This window comes from Palaemon carinicauda, chromosome 41 (genome assembly GCF_036898095.1).
Source record: "Palaemon carinicauda isolate YSFRI2023 chromosome 41, ASM3689809v2, whole genome shotgun sequence".
NCBI classification, from domain to species: domain Eukaryota; kingdom Metazoa; phylum Arthropoda; class Malacostraca; order Decapoda; family Palaemonidae; genus Palaemon; species Palaemon carinicauda.
This window is the reverse complement of record NC_090765.1, coordinates 20,637,161-20,657,675: the sequence shown is the minus strand read 5'-3', so window position 1 is coordinate 20,657,675 and position 20,515 is coordinate 20,637,161. Positions and strand designations below refer to the sequence as shown.

Genomic DNA, 20,515 nt, shown 5'->3' with positions numbered 1-20,515 from the left:
TAGGAGCTCAATCAGCAAACTGCAGGAAATTTTTCCACATTAATGGGTACTGTATTGCAGTTTTCTAATATTGCTAATTAAAAGGAGTTTCAAGGTCTCAAGGCAGTTATGCTAGATGTAAATAATAAAGTTTTTCTCTGGCATAAGAAAACGACATATTTATAAGAAAGTTTATTCAGAGTCAAAACAGATAACATGGCTTTGCAAATTGAAAGCAAGTAGAGTATATTTTGCATTTATAAAATCTGTGAAAAAATATATTCAAACTTACTAATGGCACTGGTCCCAAATACATATCTAATCATACTACAGAATCAGAGGGCTACCTAATTTCTTTCAGCACTTAGTGTAGAATAAATACAGCTACAACCCTCCCAAATAATACATGACAACAGACTTTATCTACAGATCTTTGGTAATGCATTATATTGGTGGCATTTTTAAGCAAATTTTCAAATCTATTTTAAATTGATTATCACCTAGTCTTGAATGCCTCTATCTCTATTATTGACAGTTATCATCATTTAAGTTATTTAAATGCATTAAAATTTATTGCAACCTAGGTAGGAGGAAGAGGAGAAAGAAATTAAAAATTATGTATCTTGTTACACTGTAAAACATAAACAATTACATATTATGGACAATTGGTACAAGAAACAGAGTAAATATTTAAATGCAATCACAGTTCACAGTTAGCCTAAAAAATTCCAGATCTTTGAAAACCTGAAGAGTTGAACTTTTAATTAAGGCATCAATGGTGTAACATACAGCATTTTAAAACTTTAGTATAGTATATAATTTGTTACAAAGTTTTACATAAATAAGCAATAAAACAATTAAATACTATTTTCATAAATGAAGTGTATAACCCAGCCGGATACGCCAAATTGAGGCTTGGTTAGGGTAAAGTATAACTTTAAGTTGTCTTAATTATGCAAAATAATTTTATACACGCTTTGCTATTAAATCCTGTATCTGATATATACCATTCAAGAAATTAATTTACACTTTTATCAAGTAACAAAGTGACTAGTCGAGCCTTTAAAAAATTCATGACAAAACACTTGATTCAAATTAATTTACACTTTTTCTAGGTAAGAAAGTAATTTAACCCATCAAAAATTTTTGGGAAGACACTGAGCCTAGGCTAGGTGGGTTTAGCACAAGTAGAACAAATTACAGAAGTAGCCTAACATATGTTCATGATAAATATTTATAGACTTAGTCTATCACAAATATTCAACATAAACATACACAATGCACCATTAATTATAAATTTCCACATTACCATAACTGTGTTCAGTCAGACCTTACTATTTGCAGGATGGTAAAATATTCCCTAGTCATATTCATAGAAATATATTGTTATATAATACTAATGCAGAATATATCAGGTCTTTATAGAGATGACAAAAAGCCTTTATAGAATTACATGGGCTTGAATATTATCTTACTGTAATCAACCTACAATTAGTCTCCTGATAAATAACTGAGGATGTTGTACTATACTTAGGTTCAATACTTGAATGCATTTTCAATGATGGTACGTTCCAACTTATACAATTGAAAATTCACACATAATAATTGTGAATTCACCTTTTCTGAGTCGAGTCGAGACTGTTACCGTAATGTAAAATAACTAAATTTTAAAACTTCTGTAATAATGGCTTTTGTATTGAGTATTATATGACTGAAACCTTTCCTGCATTCAGCACTATATACTATATAATATTTGCTTTTGTCTTTTTAGGAAAGCTGAAATACACTATATTTTCTATCATTTATATAAGGAACCAAAGATCAGAGAGTGTTATTATGCGTGCTGCAATTATTTGCAGCTCTCCCTCATTTGATGTTGGTTACTTAACCCCCTGTGAATGGAAAGGTCAGACTGCATTTCACTTTACATGGAATATTACATAGCTTTTTATTGTTTAATGTGACTGGAGTGTTAATTTCAAGACTTTTTCTTTCAATTTATGCTGGTGATGTATCATACTTTGTTTACAGTTTTTTTTTACTTAATTGTAAATAAAGTTTTTTTTTTTTTTTATGTATGCCTACCTACAGTCCTTAATAATTCTTGCCAGTTTATTTCATTTTATTTTTTCATAGCCAAAATACTAATACTAATATTTTATTACAAAATCATCCTGAGATCCCTATACGATTTGGAAAAACTGGCAATCCTGATAAAGATGCCAGTTATTATTTTGAGTGGCAAATATTGAGTATGCACGAGATAAATTCTGCTTTTATGTACATGGAAATTTTAGGCAGCAGCTGATTGGTCATACCTTTGATTATACTTTCATCATTTCTTGAAGAACCCAATAAATATAGAAATGAAACCCATTTATCAATAGCTATATGGTAAAACACTTAAATGCTCCTCTGAACCACTATAAAATCTAATAAATCCACAGCAAAACTAGACATTCAAAAGTTGCATAGGAGAATACCTTGGGATCAGCAACACAACCCAGCATGCAAGTAAAGCACTTTTGATATGATGACTTTGTCTTGTGACCTCTTATACTAAAATATATATGTACAGTAGTTGTCTGAATTCTTCGCAAATGTACTGAATATTTCGTATATCTAAATTGAATAGAAACAACATTTTAAAAGTAATTAGTATTTTTTAGTTATACAAACAAAAGTCCTTTGAAATAGGAAATGTTTCCTGCAGATCTGGAATTTCTGTTGAATTTGTTAAATAAGGTAGTTAATGACAGTTGGTAAATGTGCTGGCCCTTTCTTGTCAAAGGCTCTTCACTTTTGACCTTCGACTCAGGACTGAGAGGGGTAGTTGAGAATCGAATAACTTAAATTTTATTTGTTTCTGCATCATTTAACATAGGGAGACTCATTTGATGATACGAAGAACTCCCCCACCCCCCATAACTTAACTGCTTTGTCCTTCTATCAGTCAATCATAGAGATGAGTAGCCTGGTAGGGCTTGACCTGCACTTGGTACTATGTCAGTAAAGGAATCTCTGCATCCCTGTGAGGGGGAAATGCAATCTGTAATGATATATCTGGCATATGATGACCAATGGGTTTGATATTCATTCCAATATCCCCCCTTGTTAAGATGTGGAGAACTACTGCCAGATCTGGTTTAATAAGAATGATGCTCAGAAGTGTAGCTTTTTAGCATGGAAGTTAGATCCAGCATGTAACTTTACAACTGCTTCATGCCCAAGTGAGGGAAGGAAAGAAGTAAAAGCGCAAGAGATTCTATCTTTCATCCAGACTAACATTGGCACATTATCATGAACAAGATACTTTCCATCCTGTATGGAAGCTAGGCTGTGTGCTCAAGTGCCAAAAACATGTGTCAAAGGACTTGTGGGTAGACACAAGTACTTAAAAACTCGTCTTCATCACCTGGCTGAGTGCTAGATTCTTTCAAAAGGCCAAAATGGGATAATACCCCTGACTAGGTGACATCTCATCTGAGCTGGTAATTTGACTGTAGGGTAGAGGCGTATTCGTTTTTTCTATTTCTTAAAAGACTGCGTTCTTCTAGACCATTTTCTTAGTTCTGCATTGTCGAACCTGGGATCATGTGCCGATGGGTCCCGGACTTTGACCTCGAATTCAAGCTAAAAAAATAAGAGACCTTCCATCCCTCAAGAAGGTTTATGACTTCCTAGTAACTCGCCTACCCTCTTTGCTGATGCTATGACTAGCAAAAGTAAAAGTCTTGAAAGTCAGATCTCGAGAGATCCCTGGAGGTCGACCAGTAATCCTTCAAATACCACTGGAAGGGATCTCTGGTTGAGGTGTCCATGAGGGAGGGACAAGCTTATCCATGGAAAGGTTCAGATATATCTCTATCCGACCCACCACAAATATGAGCGGTCTGTTCAAGGGACGAAATAAGTAGGGCATCAACCACCCGTTGAGATACTACCGCTAGGGTTATGGGGTATTTTGACTGGCCAGACAGTACTATATTGGATCCATCTCTCTGGTTACTGTTCATTTTCCCCTTTACCTACACACACAGCGAATAGTCTAGCCTATTCTTTACTTATTCTTCTCTGTCCTCATACACCTGACAACACAGAGTACCAAACAATTCTTCTTCACCCAAAGGGTTACTACACTGTAATTGTTCAGTGGCCACTTTCCTTTTGTTAAGGGTAGAAGAGACTCTTTAATTATGGTCAGCAGCTTTTCTAAGAGAAGGACACTTCAAAATCAAACCACTGTTCTTAAGTCTAGGGTAATGCCATAGCCTCTGTACCATGGTCTTCCACTATCTTGGTTTGGAGTTCTCTTGCATGAGGGTACAATCGGGCACGTAGTTTTGTCTTGTTTCTCTTCATGTTCTTGAGGGTACAATTGAACACATGATTCTGTCTTGTTTCTCTTCATATTTTATTAAAAAGTTTTTATAGTTTATATAGGAGATATTTATTTTGATGTTGTTACTCTTAAAAAATTTATCTTTCCTAGTTTCCTTTTCTCACTGGGCTATTTTCCTTGCTGGAACCCCTGGGCTTATAGCATCCTGCTTTTCCAACTAGGGTTGTAGCTTAGCAAGTAATAATAATAATAATAACAATAATAACGGACCAAGCTGGTTGTCATCAGCAGAGAATGGCTTCTGATATTGATCAAATCGGAGAGATAGGAGGTACCTTGAACCTTTCCTTCTGTTAATCATGGTGGGGAAGAAGCCATGGCATTGCATTCATGAGTCTTCCTTTAGTTAAACTCATCACTGGCGGTCTGAGTGGTAATTGGAAAGATTCCAGTGCTGCGATCACTGGGAGAACCCCTAACTCCACTAAATCCGGTAAAACTCGCTGATGTAGATCTGCGTTTTTCCGGCTCCAGATGCATACTCCCGGGGATTGAGCCAGGGGCATATACTATATGCAGGATATTCTGCAGCCAGCAATGTCAGTAGGGGAGGATATACAGCTTCTTCAGCACTATCTTTGGCATTGCAAAGGATGATGCCAAAAAGTTCTAAGTCTTCCTTTCCCTCAAAGTAAAGACTTGAAAACAATTATGTCCCTACAAAAAAGCATAAAAAGTGTATATCTATTGCTGATTTTGCCATAAACTGATTGCAGTGTCCACCAATTGCCCTTCATTTACAAATATTCTGCTTTGTTTCAATAGGAATGAAGGGTGAACCATTCAAACTGCAAAAGAGAAAGAGCTTAAACAGCCTTTGGATAGGATACAACAGTACTCATTGCGATCAAGAGTGGACTTTTACTCGTGGGCGAAGACAAAAGTAATGAGTCTTTGGCAGGCATATGTTGAACTACCTTGTAAACCAATTCAAGTCATTCCAGCTTTGCTGAAGACATTTCCTTTTTAAAGGATGGAAAGTTTGTTTAGGCATAGGAACAAACAAACAAACATTTGTTGGTGTTAAATTAAAGTAACAGTTCTATCCGAATGAACATGTGAGAACAGGAACTTTGAAGAAACAGATCACAGTTTAAGAATGAGAATCAAACAAAACCATGCAACACTAGGAAAAAATGTACAAATGAAAAATATCACACAAAATGTCTTGTATCTATTGCTTAACATAAAGAAAATATTGTGAAAGAAAATATTGTGCAAGAGTATAAATTATGTCAAAAATACAATTATTGACAATCAACTGTGCTGATATATAATTTGAGACTACATGTTTAAAAATTACTACTGTATTTGTACTTATGAAAACAATTTCAGTATAACATTAGAAAGAGAAATTCTCTGTCTTTAATTTTGTGCTAATACTTTCATTTTCATATTCAAAACTTCAACATCAGCACTTAACTTCACAACTTTCTGCCTTGATCTTACCAAGTAGTCGTAGCTGAAAAACTTGTCTTATTTCCAGTGACGTGTCTTTTTATCTTTATACCTTATAGTATTATACTGTATAACTAATTACTATTATAGTATTGTTAGCACCCTTCAAATTTGCAAACTAAAGCAATAACTAAAAATAAAATTTATACTTTAACATTTATGTATGATATAAGCAAAATTAAAGCCAATAAAATTTGTCTGATAGTGACTCATCTCTTTAAATACAAAATAAAATTTATGTGATACTGACTCATGTCTTTTTCAAATACTCTTAATTTAATATGCACCATACTGCCAATTTTGTGGCAATCTTCAATTGCACAGTTTTAATCTTTAAGCTGACATAACAGCACTTTGTAAGCTACTTAGAACCAATCTACAAATGAGAAATAACTATATAATCATAGAAATGCACACACACACACTTGAGAATATGAGGGACATATATTCATATATGTTTTAACATTCATTATTTTTTGCTGTGAAGAAATCAAGCAATATAAAGTCCATCATGTTTATAATGCCTCATCATAAGTTTCAAGACTTCGCAATTACATTCTTAGTACAGAAAATGTTCCCAAGCAAAATAGGAACAGTTTTAGTTCAAAACGAGTTTTGAACAACAAATCCACTTCTTTGAATGCTTCATTACTGTCCTGTGTTCTTCCTGGGTTCAACATTATACTTTTAATGGGAGAGTCTCTACAATCACACATGAAAGTTAAACATCATATACTGTTCTCAAAATAATTAAAACATTTAGTTGTACTAAAGGATCTGTCACACAGACAAAAGTCTGACATTCTTTACAAGTAAATGTTCAAATTTCCATCATCTTTCAGACAAGGATCTGCACATTTGTTTGATTTGGAAGAGTACCCTATTCAACATATTCCTGCTCAACAGTATTATAATTCAAATCTATATTATGAAACATTGTTTAATTACTAGTAGAGATGAATTGTAACACATTTCCTAGGAATTAATTACCTGTAACTTTTTTGTGAAGCAAATTACCTACTTTAGCATAGGCTAGATCTATATTGTAATATATTAAGCAGTCTTTTGGCTATAACTAGAGATAATCTTGGAAATTATTCTTATAAGCATAACATGATATTTAATGTATTACTTGGCACTTGGTTAAATACATATTGACTATATGAAATAAGGTTATGTATGGGATCGAATGATTTAGACCACATGACAGGAAGTAGCAAAAGTAGTATGTGTGATAAGAAAATCCCAATCAAGCTAAAAGTCAAAATCTATAACAGCTTAATAAGACCATTGTTAATATATGGATCAGAAACATCAGCTCTTGAGACGAAAGGAAAGCAAAGCTTGAGAGAACAGATGAAAATGCTGAGGTCAATTATGGCAATATCACTGCTTGAAAGATTGGAAAATGAGAAATTTGAATGGCAGGCATAGTATACATTACCCAGGTGATTAGAGTGTCATGCCTGAGATGGTGTGGGCAAGTGTTGAGAATGGATGGTGGGGAGGGCTTGGGAGGAACCTGTTATGGCAAGAAGATCGAGAGAGAGGCAGAGAATTATATGGCGAGATAAGATGAAGGTTGATAGGGAGAGAATAGATTTGGGGGAAGTGGTATGATACCTTTGATAGAAGACACTGGAGAGGGCGCATCATGCAACCAACCCATTCATGTAGGGAGAACATAGGGAAAGAAGACGCCAACAGAAGACTGTACCCTTACTGATGGTGCAACATCAAAAATACAGAAAAATGCTGTGTGACAGAACCTTCAGTCCTTAAAGATAGCTGTATGATCACTATATTGCATCTCTCTCTACAAAAAGAACCCCGCCTCCCTTACCATTTACAAGTGTCCCATAGGCTTTTTTTTTTTTTTCTTGCTGTCTTATTACCCAATACCAGAAGACCTTCATTTTCTCTATGTAACAGTACCACATACTTCCTAACAGCATTATGGATGTTGATATTCTGAGTATTAATTTTATCATATGGTTCATCTGTCCTAAAAATATAACACTTACTCAATTTTTAAATTCAACATTGCCATATCCATTTACAAAGCTTTTCTCTACAGTGTTTTCCATATTGGAAGCATAATGTTATGGAAACCTGTTGGACATGCTCCATAAAAATATGTGTATACATAGATAAACCTTGTATACTAGGAAGCGTAATTTTAATAAATTTATAATCTTGTGACATACTGCACAAAGGAAACACTTAAATATTCACGAAACTATACCATGCATTAATTTCAGTACTGCAATCAGTCTCGCAGTGTCACACTATATTCTAAATATCCTCTAGTACACTATCTTACTTAAAAACACAGAGGGTCTATTGAGCGTAATAAATTCAAAAAGTTAGTTTGGAGGAGCAATCAATTGCATGTCTCTATAATTGTATCCAACTAATCTGCTAGGACATAGTTATATTTCAAAGCCTCAACTTTGCTTGCAAAAATTTGCAACAACTTCCTGCCCGAAGACACAAATATGAAAAATAAAAATCAAATATCAGTTGCTTCCAAAATATACCAATATGATCTTAAATCTGAAAAAGGTGAAAATAATGAGTAAAAATCATATAAATTCATACTAGGACTATCATTAGTGTTGACCTTAACTAAGAGAAAAAGTCAGAAATTCTTTGAAACATCATACTTAATGGATAATGATATGCTAATAAAAAGCCATTGAAATCATGACACTAAAACAAAACCTTATAATTTAGACTAAAGTTACCTGCACTTATAAGAATCATTATAAACATGCATGATCTGTTTAACAGATCCATCGTTTAATAAAGCAGTTTGACTTTCAAATTAGGAAACTTTCTGACCACAAAAAATATAATTATAATTACCTACACATGCCTGAGAACTGTACTATGAAAAATAATGCATAAATTCAATTGCAAATTAGAAATTTCATAAAAAGATCCTCTTTTAATTACAGTATTTTCAACCACAGTCTGATTATGTACCAAGGTTAAACAATAGTATAACTAAATAACAGTATAAATACTATATGACTAGGGCTTTACTAAATACCGCACCTGATGAAATAAGTTATTGTGATTACATAGCATGACTGATACGCTTGTCAAGGATCTTTTGAGCAGCTTCAATTAAGGGTTTGAGAGTAGTAGTGCTGACTGCCTTATTAAGGAACCTATGGGATAAAAGTTCCTCCGACGATGCACGTTTTTCAGTATCAACTTCCAAGCAGTTGTTCAAGAAATCCTGAAATAAGAAATTTACACTTAACAAACTAATAAACAATCAGGAAAATATGACAAATTTGGAAGCTATTTCTATTTTTCCTAACTATACAATGTTACAGCAAGCTGGCACACAGCTATAAAACTTTTAACAAGGTGTCAAAAACAGCCAGTTACCAGTGGTAGCAGGGAGAAGCACTGCCCCCTTCCCGCTTACTCATACCTTCTTCCCTTTGATCGCAGCCAGGACTTTCTCCTCGGTTGATGATGACGGGTAAAGTATAAGTATAGATAAAGAACTCAGGTTTGTATAGTTTGGTAAAATACAAATTACTTCTAAATTTGTCCTTTTTTCTAAGTCTAATACAAACATTTCATTCTTTACTATGAAGATCCCTGCTGGAAGTACCTTCAAATAGCTGAAACTTTTTGACCTGGGATTGCTGTATCCGAGCATGATAATGCGTGGGATGAGCATCTTAACACCTCAAAAACTGATGGCCTAACAATATTAATGGGTTAATGGCCCGTGTGGATCACAAAGGAGAATAATTATTTTGATGCAGAAATACACAGTCGGCTTACCAAAGGGTAGGAACGATTACTTTTAACACAAAAATGACATTTAGAAATAATTTGTATTTTTCCTAATGATCCAAACTGGAGCTATTTACAGGGGATATTACTTATGGCGTAGCTGAAAGACAAGCCATAAGATTTGATCAAGGGATGACTACCCCAAGTGCTAGTTAGTGGGAGGGGAGTGGGGCTATCCCGTTCACTCATACGCCTGGGCAGAGCACCCACTCTGCTTGAAGACAGGACTTTCTAGGAGGACAGAGTTAGCAGCCCAATTTGTATAAATAGCTCAAGGTTTGTATGGTTAGGAAAAATACAAATTACTTCCAAATTTGTCATTTGTTTCGTCACTCTATACAAATCCTTCGCTATTTATAAGGTATGACTTACCTCTTAGGGGGGAGGAAGTCCATACAGTATTAACTGGCTCTTGGCATTTGATCCAGGGTTCTCTCCCCTACGATATAGATCGTAGGTGGGAGGAACCATGCATCTCGATAAAATTGTTGTGACTAGTGGCCTGTGCAAGCTCCGTGTTTGTAACACTAGCAATGTGTCTGGTCTACAGTAGTAAATAGGGTCTCGAGTCATAGGAATCAGAGTACTAAGACTTTACCCAATAACCCCTCGGTAGAGGTATTGGGGACTCAACAAGTATTATTTCTCTACTAAGGTTACAAAAGGGAAGTGGATCTTTCCTGCAGAGAGATGAGGTCAGCTGTGCCGACTACTATGGTGCTGAATTCCTAAGAGAGGGGGAAGGTGAAGGAAAGAAGGAAGCCAATCACTCTAATTCATTCACACCAGACTAATCCAGGTAACCTCAACCCTCTGCTACTCGTCCATCAAGGAGCTCGAGGTGATTAGACCACTTGTTGTGCAGCCACTACAGAACCAATGGAAAATGTTTCCATGTTCCTGTTGGTTACATCTTGTAGGTAGTGGGCAGTGAAGTTTGTCTGACTTCCACACACCCGGTTGCTGTACCTGCGCCACAGAGTAATTCTTTTTGAATGCCAGGGATGTTACAATGCCTCTGATGTCATGAGCTCTGGGTCATCGGAAGGTCCGGATTATTTGTAAGGTCAGGTTCTTCGTGACCCTTCTCTTGACCTTTCCCATGATGACAAAGAGTGGCAACACGTGGGGGTGAGCTGCTTTCAGGTAACACCTCAGAGTTCTTCCTGGTTGAGGACTAACGTTGTTGGAATGCATCTTGCCAAAGAGCCTAGGGTTCCAGGACTGGGGAGCGGTAGGGTGGGAGCCTGAAGCTCAGGGCCGTCGCTAACAGATCCACAGTCAGGGATCCCCGCAAAGTCAGGACTTTGTTGGCTACTGGATGATTCAAAGACCACTCGGAGCCCACTATGCGAGTTGCTCTGCTCAGATTGTCCTCAAGAATATTCCTCTTGCCTGGAATGAAGCAAGCAGATAGGGATACGGTGTTCTTTTCTGCCCATCTGAGTATCCTTACTGCTAGATGGCACAGGGGCTGTGAGAAGGTACTGCATTGCTTGTGTAAGTAGGCTACTACCGTGGTATTGTCACTCATTAAGACCACGAAGGGCCCTGCCAAGAACCTGAGAAACTGTTGGAGGACTAGAAAGGCTGCCCTCATTCTTAAGAGATTTATATGCTAGTACCTTTCTGATTTGGACTACAGGCCAGAGATGGTGTGGTGCAGCATGTGGGCCCCCACCCTTCTTTTGATACATCCAAAAGAGCATCTGTTTCAGGGGAAGGATGAGAAGATCGACCCCTTTGCAGAGGTTTCTGCCAACTACCACCTGAGGTCTTTCAATACCTCTGACTCTATACAAACTAGAGTGTCCAGGGAATCGAAAGCCTGATTCCTCTGGGACTTGAGTTGCCGCTGGGCGGGTCTTTTCCTGAGGCGACTATTGGTTACTAGACGGGCCAGGGATGATAGATGGCCTAGGAGACAACCAGTTCTGGGCTGGAAATTCTTCTCGCCTGAGGAAGGGTCCTGTTCCCTTCCTCAGCCCCTGAATTCCTTCATCTGATGGAAATGCTTTGTGCCGTTTGGTGTCTATATAATCAGGCTCACATATAACAGTCTTTGAAAGGGAAACAGTTGTGACTACTCGAGATTTACCATGATCCCCAGATCTTAGCAAAGCTTTATGTCTTTCTCAGTCTTGAAGAAGGGTTGCCAGCGAGTCTGCTAGCATCAGCCAATCGTCCAGATATCTTGGGAGACGTATGTCGATTCTGTGAGCCCAAAATGACACTAGGGCGAACATTCTCGTGAAAACCTGAGGTGCTGTAGAAAGCCTGAAACACAGCACCTTGAACTGGTATCGTTTCTGGTTGAACATGATTCTTAGATACTCCCTGGAAGACCAATGGACTAGGATCTGGAAGTATGCCAGTGTAAAAATCCTGCGGTCTTATTGCTTGTCTGACTGTGTCAGCTGTCTCCATTTTGAACAAGGTTTGACTGCCAAATTTGTTCAAGGCCGAGAGGTCGATGACTGGTCAGCCTACGGATGCCTTTTTCACAAGAAAGAGTCGACTGAAGAAGCCTGGAGACCCAGACCCGTCGCAGACCTCTTGGAGAGCACCCTTTTCCAACAGGGTCTTGACTTCAGCCAGAAGGTCCAGCTCCTTCAAGGAACCCTTCTCATAGGAGCTTATTGGGACTTAATCCCAAGTCAGTGGAGGGAGAGATAGAATGAACAGGACGTGATACCCTAAACGAATCACCTCAACCGTCCATGGTTTGGCCCCAAGCTGCAGCCACCTTAGCCAGCGGCTTTGCAGATATCCCCCAACAGGTGGATATGTGGGAGGATTGCCCATCCTAGTGGGATCAGCCTCTGCCAAATCCCCTATTGATGGAACCTCTCGATGATTGAGTCCCCGTCTCCTGAGGATGGAATTTGCCAACAGGTTAACAACCTGCTGGGAGCGGACCTCGATCATCCAAGTGCCGGACAAGAGGAAGGTTTCCATCGACTTCCTTGTGGACTCATGAGACCAGTCCTGAGTCCAGATCAAGTGGCCCACAAATCCCAACCAGAGGTCCAGCCACTAAGTAGCATACATGGCATACTCTGTAAGGCCCTTTGTTGGACTTCCTCCACCTCTCCGCCACCCGCTCGACATCTTCCAGGTCGAAGAGAGAACTGTCTTCGAAAGAGGAGTTCCTCAGCCTAGAAACCTTGGCCTGTGTGAGCTGTCAATGGAACCTCTCGATGATCATGTCCTGTCTCTTGAGGATGGAATTTTCCCACAGGTTAACAACCTGGTGGGAGAGGAACTCGATCGTCCTAGTACCCAACAAGAGGAAGGTCTCCATCAACTTCCTTGTGGACTCAAAAGACCAGTCCCGAGTTCTGATCAAGTGGCCCACAGAGCCCAAGCAGAGATTCAGCCACGAAGTAGCCTGCATGGCATACTTTGCACCATTCTCCTGGTTAATGATCTCCAAGGCCGAGTATGAGACCGAGTCCCGACAATCTCTCGAAGGAAATACCCCTTTACGAGAGCCTTTATGCAGTGATTCAGAGGCAAGGCCGGAAGAGGGTTGTTCAAGATCTCACGATACCTACTCTGCTGCACAAACGGCGGCAAGAGGAGTTTGGTGGACGAGCCTGTTCGGAGGGAGGTAGAGGAGCCTGTAAAACTGCCTTTTTACTGGCTCTCTTCAACCCCTTTGACCATGGCAGAGCTGCACTGACCCTCGGCGGTCTCTGAGTGCCATAAACTTAGCCCAAGACTGTGTCTTTGCCATCCTCTGGGGCTGCCGATGAATTTGGCAGTAATTGATGAATCTAATGCAGGTTAACACCTGCCAGAAGACGAAGAAGAAGAAGATGTGTTCTGACTCCTGCTCTGGCTTAGTGACCTTAGGGCCAGCAGCTCTGGGCAAAAGGTCATCCTCAAGACCAAACTGCTCATTCACTTCTGGACTTTCATCCATAGGAGCTGGGATGGGTTGAAGTCGTTAACCTGTTAACCGTCCCTCTCCCTGACCGTTTCCGCTTTGTGAGCGTCACCCCCTTATCCAGCGGATTGGCGCTTAAGCTTAGACCATGCGGTCTCATCTTCTTGATGCATTTTTTTTTTTTTTTTTTTTTTTTTTTTTTGTATTTCTTTTCTTATTTTTTTTTTTATAAATATACTCATTTAGTTATTGTTGAAATAATGAAGAAATTAGGTAAAAAAAAAAAATGCATGATTTCTTATATTTTTGTATTATTCATTTCTTATGAACTTGTTTACTTTTCTTTTATGATTTTTTGTATTTATTTTCTTATTTTTTTTGGCATAAATATACACATTCAGTCATTGTTGAAATAATGAACAAATTACGTAGAAAATATCTGAGGAAATAAAGAAAATTGCAAATAAACATTTTTATTTTAATCATGAACAAAACATATTTATTATTTTGTATTCCTATTCTTTCTATATACCATGTCACTTTCCCCCAATTATAGGAGGTAGACGACATCAAGGAAGAGAAAAGGAAAAAAAAAAACACAAAGGGGGACATTCATTTCTTTGCTCCTCTCATATTCCAGTTCTATTTATTCTTGTGTGTGCCATTCTTTGAAACATGGTGCTGCACACAAACCAACATCACATTCTTTACACCAGTAGGATGTTTCCTTCCTTTTGCCATTTTTCCTGCAAAGAGCACATTTCCTTAGTGGTTTTTGCTTTTTTTTCGGTAAGAGGGCAATATTCAGGGAAATGTCTTTCAAATAAGCGTGAAGGCTTTGCAACAAGTCTTGTTGGTCTTCTTATTGCATCCTTATTTCTTCTTGCATATGTAGACACCATTCTTTCAGCTAGCCTCAGTATAAACTTCCGTCTTGGAAACTTTCCACCAAGCATTTTGTACGTAATGAAAACATTTAGGAGACACATGTCTAGCATGTGCCGAAATACCTTCTTGTAATACTTTTTCAGCCTGTTTCTTGCTGTTGAAAAATGTACCATAAGATTATCTGATAAATCAACACCACCCATATTGTTATTATAGTCCTCAATTGCTTTTGGCTTAAACTTTTCATATCCTCTCCTAGATTTTACAATTTTCATGGAATCATCGTGCAGAGTACTCAGAACACATACGTCTTTCTTGTCTTTCCATTTCAACACCATTGATTTGTTTCGGAATGCTGCTACGGTTTCACCTTTTTTTAGTTTAGCATTTTTTATAAATGCTAGCACATCTTTTCTCGTGAGTCTCAGAGTGCCAACAGTTTCAGTTTCATTGTCAACAAGCATATCTGCGAGTGTGGGACTAGTATAAAAATTGTCTGTATAAAGACAATATCCCTTTCCTAAAAGAGGATCCATAAGAGACATAACTCTAGATGTCACAGGAAGATCCAAAAATGTTGTGTTTTTACCTGAATAAATACAAAAGTTCCATATATAGCCAGTGCTACTTTCACAAAGTTCAAAAAACTTTATACCAAATCTTTTCCGCTTTGCTGGGATATATTGAACCCATGAGAGGTACCCCTTCCATCCCATCAGAGACTCATCAATAGATATATTCTTTCTTGGAATATAATTTTCCCGAAACTTCTTCAAAATAAGGTCTGTGAATGGTTTTATTTTAGCTGTCTTTCTTCCAGGCCCATCTGTTATGGTTGCATTGTCTACTAAATGCAGGAATTTTTGCAGCAAATCAAATCTGCGACCACTCATCACTTTCCGATAAAAAGGAGTAGCAATACTTTCACGTGATGTGAAATACATTGAATTTTCTAACTTTGAATCAATGCCCTGCAAAATAAGTAGGCCTACAAACAGTTTCATTTCACACGCATCTGTATCATACCACCTATTTACTCTTGATTGTGAGGATAATCTATCTCCATTTTCATCTAGAAATTCCCCTGCATATCTATTAGTTTCTGTCACGAGATAATCAATAACTTCATCAAAAAATTTAGCAAAATATTCCATTGGATTTTCCTTATCTATGATGATGAACTTTACACTACTATCTCCACGAAATGTGAATGGAAGCTTGCTCTTTCCTTTTCTCGTCCAGTCAGATGGCAAAACGTTTACGTCATCACTCGATGAATATTCATCTTCATTCTCACTAGAGCACGTGGAGCTATCACTCTCATCTTGAATTTCCTCTTCACCATCAGTACTTTCTTCTCCATCAGTACTTTCCTCAATCATAAATCGTATTTCCTCCTCTGATAGCGTAATTTTTTTATGAGCGCTCATCGTGAAGGGTAGCAGGGAGATGAGAAAAATACAGGAGACCCGTCTCAGCCGAACGCCAAATGCGTACTGAAGAAACAGTTCTACTAAACGTTGTATCGAGTGAATGCAGTTGCCAATGATTACCAATTTGGCGAGAGTGTTGCCAGACGATGTTCCTTTCGTTTTCTATACGTATGAGCGTGATATGCCGTCGAAGACACCTTGAAAATATCTTCTAAAGTGGTGGACGTCATATGCCGTCAAGTGCGGTTGCACAAAGAAAATGGAGGACGGCATATGACGTCGGAGACGGTTAACAGGTTAAGGGAGACTTTTCTACCACGTCAGGGGCAACTCTTCGTGACGTGGTAGGAGAGTCTTCCGTCAGCCTCTCTTGTTGAGGCACAGAAACTCTCCCCATGGACTTACAGATGGTAAATAAGTCCTCTGGCTCCCTGCCCTTTCTTACCTGAGAGAACATTGGTCCTTTCCAAAAGGAGGAATCACATGGAATGAAGTCCATCATAGAGATCACCCTGTCCTTCCCTGAGGGAGACGGCCTAATCATTTTCTATTTCCCCTTTGGTTTAACTGGTGTAACTCTTGCTTACAAGAGGCTCCCTGGATCCTCCTAGGCAATTTTCTCTCGGTTCCTCTTCATAGGGGAGAAGTCTCTCCCTACGGGAAGGTTCGTCACGGAGGGACCTTCGAAACTCTTCCTAGGATTTGGGGAGGAGAGGCTCCGGGAAGAAGAGCAGCCAAAAGTGGAATCCTTGGTGTACTACCCAAGGATTGAGAACTGGGTAGGGCACCCCGTAATGGCCTCCTGCACTTCATTAAATAGTACGACCAGGAGCCCTAGGTCTGGGAACCTAGAACAAAGGTTGGTTAGACCCCTTACCTGTAGGCAAGAGTGGGACTGGTCTACCAGCCAGGGGTTTTGCCGAGTGTTGATCCCTCAAAGCAGTTGTCTGTTTTGGTGCCTGCCTGAGTCGATCGTCCTGAGCCCGATCTAAAGTGTACCGATCCCAAGGAGACAGGCGCTTGCGACCCTATAAGGGGATCGGGGCAATTGGTCTCGGGGACCGATGAAATTGACGCGAAGGTGAGTGGCAAGGTGGTAAGAGCCGCCTTGTGGCAAGTTAGTGCCAAGAGGGAGTTCTGTGACCTTTTGGAGAGTCGCTGGTGCTTAGTTGGAGAACGCCTGAGAGAAGTGAATGCCGCTCCTCCGGTTGGCGAGACTGGTGATCGTCTCGTCTAGAGAGAGGGTCTCTCTGTAAAGATACGATCTCTCATCACCTGGAAAGATGAAGGTGTGTGATGGTATCTCGTCCAAAGACGAATGACAAGGAGTCAGCGAGACCAACTTGGCTGGCGCCTGGTGACCAGTAGAAAAAGCTAAGGTGTGATAAGGCAGGTCATGTGACGCTGCTCCATGCTGCGGCATAGAGAGCAGTTGTCATTCTACGAGATCCCGATGGATCGTCGTAGAAAAAGCCCAAAAGTTGAACAAGGCACGAGCCTGAAGGCTCCAGATCACAAGAGCTCCAAGGCTCAGCATGACGAGGGCCTGGAGGCCAGAAGACTCAATGTGACGAGAGCCTGAAGGTTCAGCGCAACGAGAGCCTGAAGGCTCAGCGCAACAGGAGCCTGAAGGTTCACTGCAACGAGTGCCCACAGGCTTGCGTTTAAGAAAGCCCGGAGGCTTGGTGCGTAAAAGCCTGAAGGTTCTAGGTTATGAAAACCTGGAGGAATTGCTTAACGTGGACAAGGTGTCAAGAGAGGTCACGAGAACCCGGAGGTTTTGTGTAACGCAAATTGAAAGCCCAGGGTGTTGAGAGCCTAAAGGCTCAGGGTTAAGAAAGCCCGAGAGCTCAGGGTCATGAGAGCCCGTAAGCTCAGCATAACGAGAACCAGAAGGCCCAGGGTCAAGAGAGCCCAGGCTCAGTGTAATGAGAGCCCGAAGGCCTGGGGTCACGAGAGCCCGAGGACTCAGGGTCATGAAACCAGAGGGCTCAGCGCGATAGAAGTCCGAAGGCTCCGTGTCTCGAGAACCCAAAGGTTCAGCAAGACGAGAACCTGTAGGTTCAAACAGGCGTCTCCTTACTGCACTGGGAGGACACCCAGGGTGACGAGAAGTCAGAAACTCTTCTACCCGATGCACCCCCAGGGGAAATATATAGGAGTTTCCTCCAAAGAGGGAAACTGCTCGGTCACAATCTCTCTTGCAGGTGAGAGAGATGTCCTTCCAAAGGAGGACATCACCTAGAACTTTGCTTTCCCCCAGCCCTAGGGAGAGAAGCATAGTCTTTGGCATAAATCACAAGCTGATAATCATTTCTTTCTCATGGACAAGAGAGGTCTTCCTGAAGGAGGATTCTGCCTCTGACTTTGCTTTCCCACCATCCCTGGGGGAGAAGTATGATCATAAGCGATAGCGACTGACGGGCAGCAACAAAGGTGGTTTGGTGCTGTGCCCAAAGGGGCTGGCTTCACCTCCAAGGAAGTAGGAGTGCGCTTCCTCTCAGCACACAGCTGAAAGAGTTCATAAGGAACTTCCTTCGAAGGGGATCATCAACACCCACCAAGGACAACATCTGCAAAAGGTCAGAGAATGAACAGGCGCTCCCTGGCAGAAGGGACGGTACCGAATCGCTAGGTGGAAACGTTACACTCCTTCAAACCACAAGGTTGACCTAGGGTTAATAGGCTGTGCTGCTACTCGGCCGCACCCCAGATAGGACTGACAGAGGAGCAGCTTTGGGAAGAGATCGGGGGGTCAGAGAAGAAGTATGTGATTTCTTCAACTTCGAGGAAGACCCCGAAGGAGAGGAATCTTGCTTGGTCACCTTTTTTTCTGTGGCCAAAGCTCTCCCACTGGGAGGCACACCACTCCTGACATTCAGTACAAATGTCTCGATCGCACCATTGGCCCCGACAAGCTGGACACAGCAGGTGAGGGTCCGTTTCAAGGGCGGACATGAAGGTACCGCAGGAGCGGCCTTAGGGACCAGGACAGGTACGCATGACCGAAGAAGGAAACACACGCACTAGAAAAGAGAAAGAAAAAACAAAATTATTAAAATGGCAAGTCTTTAAGGCGGGAGAGAGCGGCAAGGACCACACTCTACCGAGACAAAAGCAAAGTGGGTGCTTAGCCCAGATGTGTGAGTGAGTGAGCAGGGTAGCCCCCCCCCCCCCAAACTATCAGACGGGGTAGTTATCCCTTGCTAAAATCTAATGACTCGTCTTTCATCTATGCCGAAGTAATACAGTATCCCCTATAAATAGTGAAGGGTTTGTATAGAGTGACAAAACAAATGATAAAGACCTTAAAAAATAAACTACATATCACCTCATAGACTCCCGATATATAATGAGTCTGCCATAAACATTTACATACAATTAAATAATCTGTGATGTTCTGAGGGTGTAATAGGTGAAGTGCAATATGAAGGATTACTGTACTGTAATTCAATATTGTAAACTGTAAAATATTATAATTCAATACAGTATTGTAAACTGTAAAATTTCCCCATAATAGGAGCAACCTTGAGTGTAAACACTATTTTACAATGAATTATCCTCTAGCTCCCATCATCATCATCTCCTCCTACGCCCATTGACACAAAGAGCCTCGGTTAGATTTCGCCAATCGTCTCTATCTTGAGGTTTTAATTCAACACGTCTCCTGTTTCACACTTAATAGTCCTCAGCCATGTGGGCCTGGGTATTCCAACTCTTCTCCTACCTGGTGGAGCCCAGTCAAATGTTTGGTGAACTAATCTCTCTTAGGGAGTGCGAAGAGCATGACCAAACCTTCTTATCTATCCCTCACCATGATCTTCTCCATACAGTATATGGCATCTGAGTAATCTCTCTTAGTTCATTTCTAATCCTGCCCTGCCATTTAACTCCCAATAGTCTTCTGAGGGCTTCGTTCTCAAATGTACTAAATCTGTTGGAGATTGTTTCATTGACATACCATGACTCGTGTCCATACAGTAACTGATCTCACCAAACTGACATATAGCCTGATTTTCATATGTAATTCCAGGCAATTTGATTTCCAAGTATAAAAAATATAATGTCTGATTTGTTTTTTTCCAGCTTTCATTAAACTCCAATTCAAAAGACCCTGTATTAGAGATTACAGTTCTTGAATATTTAAATGATTCTACCCTATTAATCCTTTTTCCTTCCAATATTATTTCATGTTCCATTGCATATTCCATTCTAATCATCTCTGTCTTTCTTCTATTTATCTCGAGCTCAACCTCGTGTGATATTTCATGCATTCTGGTAAGCAAGCATTGCAAATACTGTGGTGTTCTGCTAACAAGGACAGCGTCATCAGCATACTCTCAGCAATAGTTAATTCAAATAATATCCATCTCTCTGTGGAACTTGAGTTATGTAATAGTGAATATCTGACCATTTTATTTGATCTCATACTGTATATAAAAAAAACTGTACTTGGTGATAAATACCAGATTTCTAGTCTTAAAAAATGGATATGTACCGCATACAGTAATACCTCTAAATACGAAATTAGTTAATTCCAGAGTGGATATCGTATCATGATTTTTCCATATAATGAAGGTATTTTTACATGTAAATCGCCTAATTCGTTCCAACCCCTACAAACACCCACATTAAATCTTA

The 20,515-nt window shown here is 39.7% G+C and overlaps 1 protein-coding gene across 5 annotated transcripts in view; it reads right to left on the bottom strand.

Moving 5' to 3' along the window:
• Positions 1–6,339: 6,339 nt before the first annotated feature.
• The window catches only part of LOC137632285 (serine/threonine-protein kinase PAK 2-like), a 210,359-nt gene continuing 196,183 nt past the window's right edge, over positions 6,340–20,515 (bottom strand). For all 5 annotated transcript variants that reach the window (XM_068364183.1, XM_068364184.1, XM_068364182.1 and 2 more), the window contains exon 11: positions 6,340–9,086. In XM_068364183.1, coding sequence (XP_068220284.1) covers positions 8,922–9,086 — 165 coding nt within the window. In that variant the 3' untranslated portion in view covers positions 6,340–8,921. The remainder of the gene's footprint in view (positions 9,087–20,515) is intronic.